A 15,605-nucleotide genomic window follows, 5' to 3' on the forward strand; every position below is an offset into this window, starting at 1 on the left:
TTCCATTTGCTCTCCAATTCAGAATGAGGCCTTTTCCCCAAAGGGATGTGAAATGGTACCTTATTTGCCATTCCCTTCTCCAGGGGATCTTTCCAACCCAGGGATCAAACCGACATCTTTTATGTCTCCTGAATTGCAGGAAGATTCCTTACCATCTGAGCCACCAGGGAAATCCTTATTTAACACAGAGGCAGAGTTGAAACGTTCTCGTTCCCTGGAGTATCTACTCTGCCCTCTAGTTACATAGCAGAGAGGGGAGCTTTTTGGTTTTTTTTTCCCTGTAATCTTGTATGGAAACAAGAACACCTTTTTCAATTAAAAAAAATAAACATGTTGTTGCTGAAACTGAAGTGGTATCCTACACTTTGAATACATTATGGATTAAATAAATTTGTGTGAAAACAGCTAAGGAATAATGGAATCGATTTGCTGTTAGACCTCCTGCTAGGAGCTAAGGAATTAATCTTGCATTCATTGAATCATTATTTATTGTGCCTTCTAAGTGCCAGGCACTATTTGAGATTCAGAAAATAAAGTAGTGAACAAAATAGACAAAAATCCCTGCGCCTAACAAAATAGATATCCTAACTAAGGAGACAGATTAATATTGACAGATTTATCATTAAATTATTAATGATAAATAAGTAAAATATGCAGCATTAGATAGTGATGAGTACTAAGGAGAAAATATAAAGGAGGGAAGCGGGAGGAGAGGGGGCAGAGGACAGGAAAGAGCTGGGGGCCAGGATAAGTGAGACAGGAAAGGACTTAAGAGCTGTGACTGAGGAAAGTAACTCAATTTCTCTAAGTCTCAATTTCTTCACCTGTAAAATATAAATAATATTAATAGCACCTTTCTAAAGATAGTTCAGACTGACTTTGTCACTTTTAAACTACGGGACTTTGGGTACAAGAATTCTTTGGGGTCTCAGAACCTCAGTTTCCTCATCTATAAAATCAAAAGATTTGCTCAGCCTATGTCACACTGGTTTTTGAAAGTGCCAAACAAGATAATTCATATGCGTGAAAATATTTTAAAACATATAAGCTATTATTTAAATGTAAGAAATCTAAAGAAAACATACACATAGGGTTTTTTTTTTTTTTATGGTTTGCAAATCTCTTGCTGATGATCAGCAGAGCCTCAAGACTGTGAGTAAACAATGAATTAGATAATGACTTGGTACTGATTCCATGTCCTGGCAAGAAAAGGCCAGTGCAAATTATCAGGATGTGCTGGGAAATCCCACGGACAGAGGAGCCTGGTGGGTTATAGTCCACAGGGTCACAAAAAGTCGGACATGACTGAAGCGACTTCGGATACACACACTAAGAGAGCGTCTCTGGGGCTTAGTCGTTAAAGAGTTGCCGGCAATGCAGGAGACTGCCTGCAATGCAGGACACCTGGGTTCGATCCCTGGGTTGGGAAGATCCCCTGGAGGAGGGCATGGCAACCCACTCCAGTATTCCTGTCTGGAGAATCCCACAGACAGAGGAGCCTGGTGGGCTACATTACATAGGGTCACAAAAGTCAGACACAACTTAGCGACTAAATCACCAATGAGTAGATTAGCAATCATATCTCTTTGAAGAGGGAGAAAATAATCAAACTGAAGTGTTCCTAAGTAGACACCTCATAAAATAATTATTATATGCCTTTTGTCAAATTTTAAAATGCTTTACGAAGAGTTGACTCATTTGAAAAGACCCTGATGCTGGGAAAGATCGAGGGCAGGAGAAGGGGACGACAGAGGATGAGATGGCTGGATGGCATTATCTACTCAATGGACATGGGTTTGGGTGGACTCCGGCAGTTGGTGATGGACAGGGAGGCCTGGCGTGCTGCGGTTCGTGGGATCGCAAAGAGTTGGACACGACTGAGTAACTGAACTGAACTGAAAACGCTTTACAGCTCTTTTATGTTTGTTCTTGTTTTGTTTGTGAGACTTCAGTTCCAGAAAAACTAGGTAGACTGAAAGAAGTTGTAAATACGGAACAGTTATTTAATTTGCTAAGTGCAGACAGTCCACCTTCTGGGTATTTCTGTAGATGCTCAATAAACATGAATCAAAGTAAGATCATTTCAAACTAAGTACTCTTTTTTTATCTTCCTATTTTTTTCAGCCTTGAATCCCCATAATGGTTAAATCAATATAGAGTCTGGCACACAGTAGGGAGTCAACAAATATTTATTACAGGAAATCATGAATGATTACTATGTAAATTTTCTTGCTATGACTAGTAAGACGGTATTTTAAACGTTTAAAATACACCAATTCTTGCCCTCCATGTACAACTCTTATCTGGCAAAGCACATGAGGTCCATCTACAGTGTTCATTCAATTTAAATATTAATCCAAATTTAGTTTGAATACTACCTGACAGAGTAGGTGCTCAATATTGCTAAATAAGATGCACATTCAGAAATTAGTTACTACAGCCCAAATAACCCCCACTCAGGCGCACCAACTGGACACCTCCGGCTCACATTCACCAGGTGACTTCTACAACTTCTCTGAAGTTCTGGCCCCCACTCGCCTAATAGCCAAATTAGAGTCTTTCCTCAGCTTCTCAAAGTCTTCCTCTTAGGTGCTCTACGTCCCAAGTGTCACCAGGGTGCTAGGACCGGCCAACAGCCGGTGCGGGGTGGTCGGTGGGCGGGCCCAGCGATAGGCAGTGTGGCTGTTTCCTATTGGGGCTTGGTTGCTATGGTATCACCGACCTTAAACCTCGCGGGCTCTACTTCCGGAAGTTAAAAGAAAATTACTTCCTGAGCTGCCCGTACTTGCTATGGCCGACTGAGCAGGCACTGAGCTTAATAAAAATGAAACTTTTCCTGGAAACTCCTAGAAAAATCTCATTTAACCACTTTAATTTGTGGGCATGACGTAGTATGATATCCCTTCTTCACTTTATAAAGGTGTACTAGTACATTCTCCCCCCACCCCAATCTATTTGCCAGTCTCCAAAATGGCGCCGGCGACTTTGGGAAGGTCAGAGGTGAGTTCCGTGGGCCCTCTCGGTTCCGGCGCGATCGAGGCCCAGGGCGGCGAAGAGTCTCCGGCACCATGTCTGGCTCCTCAGGCCTACAGGCTCAGCGTGGCCCTTGCCCGTTCGCGTTGCTGCTGTTACTCCTGCTCGGCCCCAGCTCGGTCCTAGCCATCTCCTTCCACCTGCCCGTTAACTCCCGCAAGTGCCTCCGCGAGGAGATCCACAAGGACCTGCTGGTGACGGGCGCGTACGAGATCACCGACCAGTCTGGGGGCGCCGGCGGCCTGCGCACCCATCTCAAGGTGCGGCGCGGGGCGGGGCGGGGCGGGGAGGGGAGACTGCAGGCGCCGGCGAGGTGGCCGAGGATCGGGGAATCGGGCGGGCGGAGGTCTGGAGGGCCGGCCTGGCCGCGCGGAGCGCGAAGGGCGCGCCGTCGAGACCGCCCCCTCACCCCGCTCGTTGGCGGTCGCGGGGCGGGACTGGGAACCGCGCACTGAAGCCGGGAACCCTTTAGAGGGCCCGCCAGGGCCTTGGCGGATGTGGTGACCGCTGAGCGGCCTTGGCCTTGACTTTGGGTCCTTGTGGTCCTGTCCCTGTTTTGGTTTTAGGTACCTTAAACTGGTAACTAGGGATCTTCAAAGAAGTCTTTGGAGGCTGATTATTTGTGGGGATCAGCATCATAAGACATTGATACCTGCAGGAAAATAATGGAATCACTCAAATTTACTGTGAATAATAAAAAGCTGTTATTTCTTGAGTATCAGCTGTGTTCAGGTCCGTGCTGCTGTACACATATTAGCATTTAGTTCGTACACTACCCTATGAAGTAAGTACTGTTTAGACTCATTTTACACATGATAATACTGAGGCTCAGAAAGGTACTAGAGTTGGTGTCAGAGCTGAAGTGGATTCTTAGGTTGGGAGTTAAGTAAGGTGACAGAAAACTGCTGCAATCTTATTCTCACCCTGTCTTTTATTTGTCATTCCTGTGATTGATTAAAGTCGATTTTTGGTGACAAAACGGTCTCAGTCTCTAGTCCTTTCCTTTCTGGTTCCCCAGAGTCCGGGCTTGGCCAAGTTTTCTGTGAATTTCAGTGATACTCTTGGATGGTGACAAGTATTACTGAAGTGCCAGTTTGGTCCCATATTGATTTGGGATGACCAGACCTGATATTTGAAGCGTTAATGTGTTTGATATCTGTCAATATTTGATTGTGTTTCAGGTAATTTTATTCATTCACTATAAGCACCTGGTTTTTGTTTTTAAAAGGAGGGGTCTTGAACCCAGACAGGAAGAAACATTTTTAGACTATATTAGAGCTTTGGGTGTAATAAAACCATAGTTTATTTTTAAGGTATTGGAACCCAATAGTGGTAACAGATGGCCTCCTTGGTGGTTCAAAGGGTAAAGAATCCAGCTGCAGTGCAGGAGACTCTGGAAATGAGGGTTGGATCCTTGGGTCAGGAAGATTTCCTGGAGAAGGGCATGGCAACTCACTGCAGTATTCTTGCGTGGTGAATCCCACAGACAGAGGAGCCTGGTGGGGCCTACAGTCAACAAAGAGTTAGGCATGACTAAAGCGACTGAGTATGCACAGTGGTTAACAGTTGCAGATTATTTAAACTTTGAGAGATATAAACTATTTTTACCACTGTTGCACCATGACCCAGACTTTTGTTATTCTCTTCAGGCCCCAAACTTCTCTCTGGCCAAGAAAGGAATGATGGCATAACTTTATAGGCTTAGATACGGTATTTTGGGGGTCCTGCTTCTGGCTCTTCAAAGGGTGTAGTGCATAGAATCAAAGAATTTGAGCAGTGAAAGAGAGTTTACTCTCATCTCTAGTGTTACCTCTCTGATTTGTACTTATGATTTAAAACCTTAACTACTCTTTACCTGGTAAAGTTTAAATTTTCCAACATACTCTGTAGCACTCTTCATGATCTGTTCCTGAAGCTTTATGTACTTTGTCATCATTCCCCTTTGCATTTTATATATGAGCCACCCTGAACAGTACCCTAAACTCAGTTTATTTTCATCTTACAGTGTAACTACTTGTATTTATATCTTGTCTTCCTCATTAGACTGTTAGTATCGTGAGGGCAGTAATTATTTTCATGTTCATTTTTTTCTGAATGTCAAGCATACTGCCTTGCTTCTAGTAAGCACTTAATACAGGAAGCATATAATATAGCACGTTCTTAAAGGAATATTTATATCCAAGGCTGCCGAAGGGACCTCGGTAGCAGGAATCTGTGTATCTACACGCTATCATTTTACCATCACACACTTGCTCTCCCCATGTCTGCTCTGTTCTCTTGCTTTGTGGTGGTTTATTTCTAAGTCGAGCCCGACTCTGCAACCCCATGAACTGCAGCACATCAGGCCTCCCTGGCGTCCTTCACCATCCCCCAGAGTTTTCTCAGACTCATGTCCATTGAGTCGGTGATGCCATCCAACCATCTTATCCTCTGTCTGCTCTGTTCTCTTGTTACTGGCCAGCTTACTCAGACTACTTCTGAGGTCCTTCTCCTGGATGCCAAGTAGGTAACAAAAATGAATGAATTGGGCCAGCTATAAGAAAAACAGCAGCCGTGATTGATAAATGGGGGATAACTGGGAGTAGTGGAAACTGTCAGTTTGGAATAGTCAGTATTCATCTCTTGATGTGGACCTGTTGCTACATCTAGTTTTTAAAATGAAGTTAGAAATCCAGATTTTTAAGCGAAAGCTCTTGATTTTAAAATATCACCAACTAATTCAAGTTGGTCTTGGCATTTATTTTTTATAAAGAAGAGTACAGTCTGTCCACTGTGTGTATACGTTACCCAGATTATTGGAATCATGTCACACTTATTTCATCTTAACTGCTTCTCCCTTCTCATTTTATGCTGAATCGTTTTAACCTAAAGTCTAAATATGGTGTTTCAGACTTTCATACTTCAGGATGAATCTCTTTAAAAATACGAACTTAATCACAATGGTATGTGGCTATTTTCATGCCTTGCAAAGTTAACACTAATTCCTTAATGCTGTCTAATACTTGATTGATGTTTAGTCACTGAGTTGTATCTGACTCTTGTGACCCCCTGTAATGTAGCCCTCTAGGCTTCTCTGTCCATGGGCTTTCCCAGGCGAGAATTCTGGAGTAGGTTGCCATTTCTTCCTCCAGGGAATCTTCCCAAGCCAGGGACCAAACCCACATCTCCTGCATTGGCAGGTGGATTCTTCACCACTGAGCCACCTACCCACTTCATACTCAAATTTCTCCACTGTCTCAAAAATAGCTATTTAAAATTAATTTGTTGTATCTCTCAAGTCTCTTTAATCTACAATAGTTTCACTCTCTCTTCCCCAGCTCCCTTTTTTTTATATGCTTGAAATTATATTGTTGGAGTCAGTAGTCCTTAAATCATGTCCTACATTATAGATTTGTCTCTGCTTCCTTGAGGTGTCATTTGACAAGTCTGTCCCCCGTGTTCTTGTAAAAGTAATCAACTGTAAATAGGTAACTAGATTCGGGTTTATGTGAGGTTGCTTCACGAGTGGTATTGTGTACTTGATGTGACATCACGGCACTGCACACAGTACTTTTGTGCCCCTTGGTGCTGCTAAGGTAGATCAGTGGATTCAGTTGTGTGTATTAAAATCCAACTGCTGCTGTAACAAATTATCATGAACTTAGTGGCTCACTGGTAGTTCAGCTGGTAAAGAATCCACCTGCAATGCAGGAGACCCCAGTTCTATTCCTGGGTCAGGAAGATCCACTGGAGAAAGGGATAGGCTACCCACTCCAGTATTCTTGGGCTTTCCTTGTAGCTCAGCTGATAAAGAATCCGCCTGCAGTGTGGGAGACCTGGGTTTGATCCCTGGGTTGGGAAGATCCCCAGGAGAAGGGAAAGGCTACCCACTTCCAGTATTCTGGCCTGGAGAATTCCATGGACTGTATAGTCCATGGGGTCACAAAGAATCAGACACAGCTGAGCGACTTTCACTGGTGGCTCATGGCTCACATTTATCTTCCAGTTCTAGAGGTCAGAAATCCTAAAATCAAGGTGTCAACAGGACTGTGTTCCTTCTGCAGGCTCTAGGGGAGAATCCATTTACTTGCCATTTCCAACTTCTAGAGGCCACCTGTACTCTTTGACTGGTGACCCCTTCCTCCATCTTCAAAGCCAGAAGCATAGTATCTCCAAAACTTTCTCTTCCTTTCTCCTACCCGAACCTCTCTCTCTTCTCAGCTTCTATCATCTCATCTCTGACTCTCCTACTTCCTTCTTTCCCTTATAAGGACCCTTAATTTAATCCATATCTGCAAATCCCTTTTTGCCACATAGAATCACATATTCACAAGTTCTGGAAATAAGGATATGGATATTTCTTGGGGGTTGGGAACATTATCCTGCCTACAAAGTTGGTTAAAGCCCGGAGCCTCTAATGTAAAGCTGATTAACTTGTGAAGCTATTGATGATTTATGTGGATATATTGTTTCATTAAGATTGTGAAATGATGATTTTCTAATTGTTCATTTCATACTTACTAGCTGGAATTACTCCTAAGAAATTCATCACTTAAAGCCATTTGGTTACTCTAAAATTTATAATTCAGGAAGGAAAGTTGGGCTTAGTGCAGAGTTCATTCCTTTTTATTGTTGGTTTTCACAGCAAGTAGTTGTTGCCCTTGTCATTTCCACTGTAGTCTGAAGAAGGTGGTGGTTTCAAGTATTATACTGAGATCATTTTTTATTGTTGTTTACTTCCATTTTTGGAGTGATTGTTTTAGTCAGTTGCAGTCATTCTTTATGTGTACTTGTCCCTTTGGCTCCTATATCCTTTTGACCCAGTCCTGTTGGACTTCGATGGCTTCCCTCTTTTGTGGAATAGCTAGGTGGTACCCTTGGCTCATCTTTCGTGTGTCAAACCCCTGACCTGGATGCAGCTGTTCTTTCAAGAAGTTGTGGTTCCTTTTTGTGAGGCATGGAATTTTAGAGACCATAAGTCAGGTATCATTTTTAAAAGTTTAATATATCGTGCAGGCTGCAGAACCTATATGTGAGCTTGATCACACTCCTTAGCACCATTTGCAACCTTTTTCATAGCCTCTGTTCACTTAGTTCTGCTTTCTCTTAAAGTTTGACCACTCACTGCCCAGACTCTGCCTCAAGAATTCTCTCTATGCATCATTTTACCTTCTGAGGTGCAACTCCAGTGTGCAAGGATCTGAGTGGTTCAGCTTCTTTTTATATCCTAGGCCATATTCTAGGTCTCCAAACAGCCTGTTAATTATCTTCCTTTTGGTCATATATCCACCCCTGGTTTAAGCAGCCACGGTTTGGAGAAATGGATACTTTCTGCAAAAGTTGGTCACCTGGGCTTGGCATTTAGCTATTGCCCTGATTGAGGCAGTCTCCCTTAGAAGGATCTTTGTGGTTTGTGTCTTGATAAACCTCTCTCATTCATCATCCTCGTATCAAGGAGCACCTTAATGTCCAATGAATACATGAGTGTTACCATATATCACTGCTTTGTAGTTCAGTGTTTACCCATCTCCTCAGGTAGACTTCAAGCTTGAGCAGAGCCTGTGTCTGAATCGTCATTGAAATGCCTGTGTCTAACACAGACATCCTGGAATGTGAAGTCAAGTGGGCCTTAGAAAGCATCACTATGAACAAAGCTAGTGGAGGTGATGGAATTCTAGTTGAGCTATTTCAAATCCTGAAAGATGATGCTGTGAAAGCGCTGCACTCAATATGCCAACAAATTTGGAAAACTCAGCAGTGGCCACAGGACTAAAAAAGGTCGGTTTTCATTCCAGTCCCAAAGAATGGCAGTGCCAAAGAATGCTCAAACTACCGCACAGTTGCACTCATCTCACACGCTAGTAAAGTAAAGCTCAAAATTCTCCAAGCCAGGCTTCAGCAATACATGAACCGTGAACTTCCAGATGTTCAAGCTGGTTTTAGAAAAGGCATAGAAACCAGAGATCAAATTGCCAACATCCACTGGATCATGGAAAAAGCAAGGGAGTTCCAGAAAAACATCTATTTCTGCTTGATTGACTATGCCAAAGCCTTTGACTGTGTGGATGACAATAAACTGTGGAAAATTCTGAAAGAGATGGGAATACCAGAGCACCTGACCTGCCTCTTGAGAAACATATATTCAGGTCAAGAAGCAACAGTTCGAACTGGACATGGAACAACAGACTGGTTCCAAATAGGAAAAGGAGTACGTCAAGGCTGTATATTGTCACCCTGCTTATTTAACTTATATGCAGAGTACATCATGAGAAACGCTGGACTGGAAGAAGCACAAGCTGGAACCAAGATTGCCAGGAGAAACATCAATAACCTCAGATATGCAGATGACACCACCCTTATGGCAGAAAGTGAAGAGGAACTAAAAAGCCTCTTGATGAAAGTGAAAGAGGAGAGTGAAAAAGTTGGCTTAAAGCTCAACATTCAGAAAACTAAGATCATGGCACCTGGTCCCATCACTTCATGGCAGATAGATGGGGAAACAGTGTCAGACTTTATTTTGGGGGGGCTCCAAAATCACTGCAGATGGTGATTGCAGTCATGAAATTGAAAGAAGCTTACTCCTTGGGAGGAAAGTTATGACCAACCTAGATAGCATATTCAAAAGCAGAGAGATTACTTTGCCAACAAAGGTCCATCTAGTCAAGGCTATGGTTTTTCCAGTGGTCATGTATGGATGTGAGAGTTGGACTATGAAGAAAGCTGAGTGCCAAAGAATTGATGCTTTTGAACTGTGGTGTTGGAGAAGACTCTTGAGAGTCCCTTGGACTGCAAGGAGATCCAACCAGTCCATCCTAAAGGAGATCAGTCCTGGGTGTTCATTGGAAGGACTGATGCTGAAGCTGAAACTCCAGTAACTTTGGCCACCTCATGCGAAGAGTTGACTCATTGGAAAAGACTCTGATGCTTGGAGGGATTGGGGGCAGGAGGAGAAGGGTACGACAGAGGATGAGATGGCTGGATGGCTCGATGGACATGAGTTTGGGTGAACTCTGGGAGTTGGTGATGGACAGGGAGGCCTGGCGTGCTGCAATTCATGGGGTCGCAAAGAGTCGGACACAACTGAGCAACTGAACTGAACTGAATACAGTGGATAGTACATAGTAGGACTTCAGCCTAAGGAATGAATGAATAAATGAATTGGCACTGTCCTAATCTCAAATCTGATCTCTTCCTCTTCACTTGTCTCCTCCTACTCCTCACTGTAGCCATTCTGAATACCTTGCAGTTCTTTGAGCACAGTGTTCTCTTAATGGGGACCAGTCTTTGCCTGTACCTCTCCTGTGTGCTTCCCCAGTAATGGAAAGTAATGTCATGCCTACTGTGTAGGCATTATTGTACAACTGAGTTAAATATTTTAGTCTTATTGAGCTTGGGTCTGGAGTCAGACAGATTTGGATTCAGATCCCATCAGCTCCACCATTTAAAGGGGGTATGGTCTTAGGGGAATTACTTAACCTTTCTCTTTGAGTCTCTCATATGTAAGATGGGGATGATAGTGTTTGTAGAATTATTAGAAGGGCTAATGGAGATGAGCTCTTTATTGTGCAGGGCTTATTGCAGTGGGCCATAGATATTAGTACTTTGCTTTTCTCTCTGGTAAATGAAAATTGAATTGCTTATCTGACTTCCTCTCCCAGTGTCATTGCAGTGACAGATAAAGAACATTTTAATGAGAGTAATTCTGAGGTTTTGTGATTTTCCCATTCATTCAGTAAATATTTATTTAATACTTAGTACAAATGCCAGACATAGCTGGGGTTATAGGCATGAATAGCAGACAAGGTTCTTGACCTCTAGTGAGAACAAAGACAAAATACAAGTTTAAAAAGATACAGACAAATCTCAGGTAGTAATAAGGATCATAATGAAAAATCAAGCAATAGGTGGTAAGGAGTGGTTAATAGGGTAAAATGTATTTGAGTGGCCAGCCAAGGTCTTTCGTTTTTTATAAAATAATTTAATTAATTACTTTTCGATTGCTCTGGGTCCTCTTTGCTGTGCACTGGCTTTTCTCTCATCCTGGGAGCGGGCCTGCTCTCTGGTTGCGGTGAGCAGGCTTCTGCTTTGCAGTGGCTTCACCGACTGCAGGACGCACAGGCTTCAGTAGCTGCGGCTCCCGGGCTCTAGAGCGCAGGCTCAGTAGTTGTGGCCCACGGGCTTACATTGCTTGGTAGCCTGCGGGAATCTTCCCAGATCAGGCATCAAACCTGTCTCCTCGGTTGGCAGACAGAGTCTTTACCACTGAGCTACCAGGGAAGCCCCAGCCACGGCCTTTCTGAACAGAGAGAGAAGTGGATTGAAATGATGGGTGGGACTATGTTGCAAGTATTTCTCCTTCAGGCCCATACTGGGATGTGTTTTCTGTTGAGATTTCCAATTGAGGTTATCCCTTCCCTACTCGTTTCATAAAAGGAGGCTAAATCAGGCTAAATAATTTCAGATTTCAAGATTGTTGCACAGAATTGAAGCAAGAAGTACCAACTCATCATGCATAGTGAATATAGTTTTCTCATTACTTCAGGTCCATAATAAAAGCCTGTTGTAGGGACTCAGAATCTGTGAGTTACAAACCACATTTTCATAAAGACTAAAAGATCCAGATTCTGGTATCAGTTGTTCTTTGGAATCCATGTTAACAGTGAAAATTGGAGGATGAATTAGTTTTAGGGGATGAGATGAGTTATTGCCTAAGGGTGATTTATACTTTGGAAATACATTACAGAAAAAAGAGAAAGCAGTTGTGAGGAGATGTCATAATCATCACCAGAAAAGAAGGAAAAGCCTAATGGTAATAATTTAGGTCACTTATACATTTTTAGCTTCTTCCAAATAATCCAATTGGTCTTTTTTCTCATTGTCATTCTTCAAGAGTGCTGTTGCTTTTAATAATTCATTTTGCCAAATGAGATTATTTTTATTTGGCTATTACACTCAGATATAGTCCCAGTGTTTCCCAGCTAGCTTACAGATGAGAAAGCCAAACAAGATCATTTGGAAAGTTCAGCCTTGAGTCATAGGCCTATCACTGTATAAGCCTAAAAATGATCAAGAAGAACCTTGGCCATTGGGAAACCATTGGCCTATAATTTTTTTCACACTGAAAACTGTATGAAAAGATTGTGTGTGTGTGTGTGTGTGCATGTGTGCGCACTCATGTGCGCTACACATTTAATTGATTTTATTTGGAGTAGTTACGCTTCAGCTCATGATTACTGTTGTCTATGCTGAGGGCTGATCTTTTTCTCTTAAGAAAACTACACCTTTCTCAAATTTACATTTGATGTGACTGTTATCCAGTGGATTAGAAACAGATCAGTAAATAGATGGTTTAGTACAGAAGGCTCATTGGTACATGAAAATGTAATGATATTAAAATCTAGTTTATTTTTTATATTATATACTAATTTCTAGATTTAAATTAAAACCTGATTGTGTGTTTCCATCTCCATAAAAGTTAAACAACATTAGTTCATTTAAACCTCTCTCGTTCGACATTTGTCCCCAGCCTTCTCTCTTTTCAAGTGATCTAGAGAAGGGGGCTGCTTAGAATTTGAAATTGCTGTCTCATATCTTTATGATGACTTCTTGTGTTTCTAGGAAAGGGGAGCTGATTTCTAAAGGTAATCTAGTGGGCTGCAGTGGCTTCTTTACTGTTTCTTGTGTGAGTTGGTGGCTGGTGGTTGATACTGAGCTGTGGCCCCCATATGCATATGCAGCCTCGCAGCCTGGACAGTGGAGCCTTCTGTGAAATCAGCCAGCTGGCCACAGACCAGAATTTGGGCTCCCAAACAAGCCCCCGACTTGAGGGAGGTTGATGTCATCTGCTTTATCCTGTGCCCCCAACCTCATTGTTCGACACAACTTGTGGGAAATCAAGGGACTAGTTGTTAAGAAAGAACAAGGCTTTGTTTGTGCCTGAAAGGGTCACACTGGAGGTTTTTACCGTAAATAACTTTGGAACAGTATGAAAAAAAACATTTGATCTGGCTTCACCCCCGCAGCAGTATTGTTAGGGCAGCAACTGGTCTTTCCTTCTCATTCCCCTTCTCTTCCTCCCTCTCTTTCTCCCTTGCCTACCCTGCACTCCCCCTCACTCCCACCCCCCACCCCCAAGTCAATAATGACGTATTGCCTGTGTTGAGTTAATACAGTAAATGCTGATGGAATCAGGAAGAGAGCATCTATCCATTATCATACCACTGCCTGGAAATTTTCCATGTCTAGTTTTCGGTACTTCAGAACTGAAGTCACTTCTGTGCTATGCTATGCCATTGCTGAATTGTGTTAGAAATAGGAAAGAATTTAGCATTGTTCTTCCTGTCTATGGGGTCGCACAGAGTTGGATATGACTGAAGCGACTTAGCAGCAGCAGCAGCAGATGCTGCTTATGGCCTTCTAAGTTTGACTTTGTTCTGGGTAAAATCTAGATGTCCTTTGATTTCAGGGATGCTGTTGGTAGACTTCATACTTAATCTTGTTTGAAAGATCAGAGTAAATTTGTTTTATGACCATTAAATACAGCTGCTAGGCTATCAGAGTCATCCATATTCTTTATATATAGCCTTTTGGAAGTGTTTCAGATACTGCTTTTCTAGTGTAAAACTGCAGCATCTTCGGTGATTTGTTGTTCTCTCCCATTAGAGTAATAGATCCTACAGCTTTAGATGCAGCGTGAACTCTTACAAAATGAAACATATAGACTTGTAACCTCTGATCATTATATATGCGTCCACAGTCCTCTCTTCTCCTCCCCCAAACTTAATGTTGTTGAGTCCTTCATGTTTATTACTTATCAGTAAAACACATGCAGGAATTGCTGAAGTCGTCAGATACTTCTTACTGGGGCTGGTAGGAGCTAAAATGATTCATTGAATACCTGCTTTGTCAGTTCATTTGCTTAGTCGTGTCTGACTTTTTGCAACCCCATGGACTTCATCACACCAGGCTTCCCTGTCCATCACCAACTCCCGGAGTTTGCTCAAACTCACATCCATTGAGTTGGTGATACCATCCAACCATCTCATCCTCTGTTGTCCCCTTCTCCTCCTGCCCTCAGTCTTTGCCAGCATCTGGGTTTTTTCCAATGAGTCATCAGCTGGCCAAAGTATTGGAGTTTTGGCTTCAGCATCAGTCCTTCCAATGAAAATTCAGGCTGATCACCTTTAGGATGGACTGGTTTGATTTCCTTGCAGTCCACGGGATTCTCAAGAGTCTTCTCCAACACCACAGTTCAAAAACATCAGTTCTTTGGCTCTCAGCTTTCTTTATAGTCCAGCTCTCACATCCATACATGACTACTGGAAAAACCATAGCTTTGACTAGAAGAACCTTTGTCAGCAAACTGACATCTCTGCTTTTTAACATGCTGTCTAGGTTCGTCATAGCTTTTCTTCCAAGGAGCAAGTGTCTTTTCACTTTATGTCTGCAGTCACCACCTGCATTGATTTTGGAACCCAAGAAAATAAAGTCTGTCATTGTTTCCATTGTTTCTCCATCTGTTTGCCATGAAGTGATGGGACAGATGCCATGATCTTAGTTTTTTGACTGTTGAGTTTTAAGCCAACTTTTTCACTCTCTTTACTTTCATCAAGAGGCTCTTTAGTTCTTCACTTTCTGCCATACGAGTGGTGTCATCTGCATATCTGAGGTTACTGATATTTCTCCCAGCAATCTTGTTTCCAGTTTGTACTTCATCCAGCCTGGTATTTTGCATGATGTACTCTGCATGTAAGTTAAATAAGCAGGGTGACAGTAGACAGCTTTGATGTACTCCTTTCCCAGTTTGGAACCAGTCCCTTGTTCCATGTCTGGTTCTAACTGTTGCTTCTTGACCTGCGTACCGATTTCTCAGGAGGCAGGTAAGGTGGTCTGGTATTCCCATCTCTTGAAGAATTTTCCACAGTTTGTTGTGATCCACATAGAGGCCTCAGTGTAGTCAGTAAAGCAGAAGTAGATGTTTTTCTGGAACTTTCTTGCTTTTTCTGTGATCTAGCAGATGTTGGCAATTTGATCTCTGGTTCTTCTGCCTTTTATAAATCCAACTTGAACATCTGGAAGTTCATGGTTCATGTACTGTTGAAGCCTGGGTTGGAGAATTTTGAGCATTACTTTGCTAGCATGTGAGATGAGTGTGATTGTGCAGTAGTTTGAACATTCTGTGGCATTGCCTTACTTTGGGATTGGAATGAAAACTGACCTTTTCCAGTCCTGTAGCCACTGTTGAGTTTTCCAAATTTGCTGACATACTGAGTGCAGCACTTTTATAGCATCATCTTCTAGGATTTGAAATAGCTCAACTGGAATTCATTCACCTCCACTAACTTTGTTTGTAGTGATGCTAAGGCCCACTTGACTTTGCATTCCAGGATGTCTGGCTATAGGTGAGTGATCACAGTATCGTGGTTATCTGGGTCATGAAGATCCTTTTTGTATAGTTCTTCTCTGTATTCTTGCCACCTCTTCTTAGTATCTTCTGCTTCTGTTAGATCCATACCATTTCTGTCCTTTATTGAGCCCATCTTTGCATGAAATGTTCCCTTGGTATCTCTGATTTTCTTGAATAGATCTCTAGT

The 15,605-nt window shown here is 42.5% G+C and overlaps 1 protein-coding gene across 1 annotated transcript in view; it reads left to right on the forward strand.

The window, feature by feature from the left end:
- The first annotated feature begins 2,179 nt into the window (after positions 1-2,179).
- Positions 2,180-15,605, forward strand: part of TMED10 (transmembrane p24 trafficking protein 10) — a 32,934-nt gene continuing 19,508 nt past the window's right edge. The window contains exon 1 of the mRNA XM_040226068.1: positions 2,180-3,293. Within this exon, the coding sequence (XP_040082002.1) occupies positions 3,069-3,293 (225 nt within the window). The 5' untranslated portion in view covers positions 2,180-3,068. The remainder of the gene's footprint in view (positions 3,294-15,605) is intronic.

The sequence above is a fragment of the Oryx dammah genome, unplaced genomic scaffold, assembly GCF_014754425.2.
Source record: "Oryx dammah isolate SB20612 unplaced genomic scaffold, SCBI_Odam_1.1 HiC_scaffold_26, whole genome shotgun sequence".
Taxonomy (NCBI): Eukaryota; Metazoa; Chordata; class Mammalia; order Artiodactyla; family Bovidae; genus Oryx; species Oryx dammah.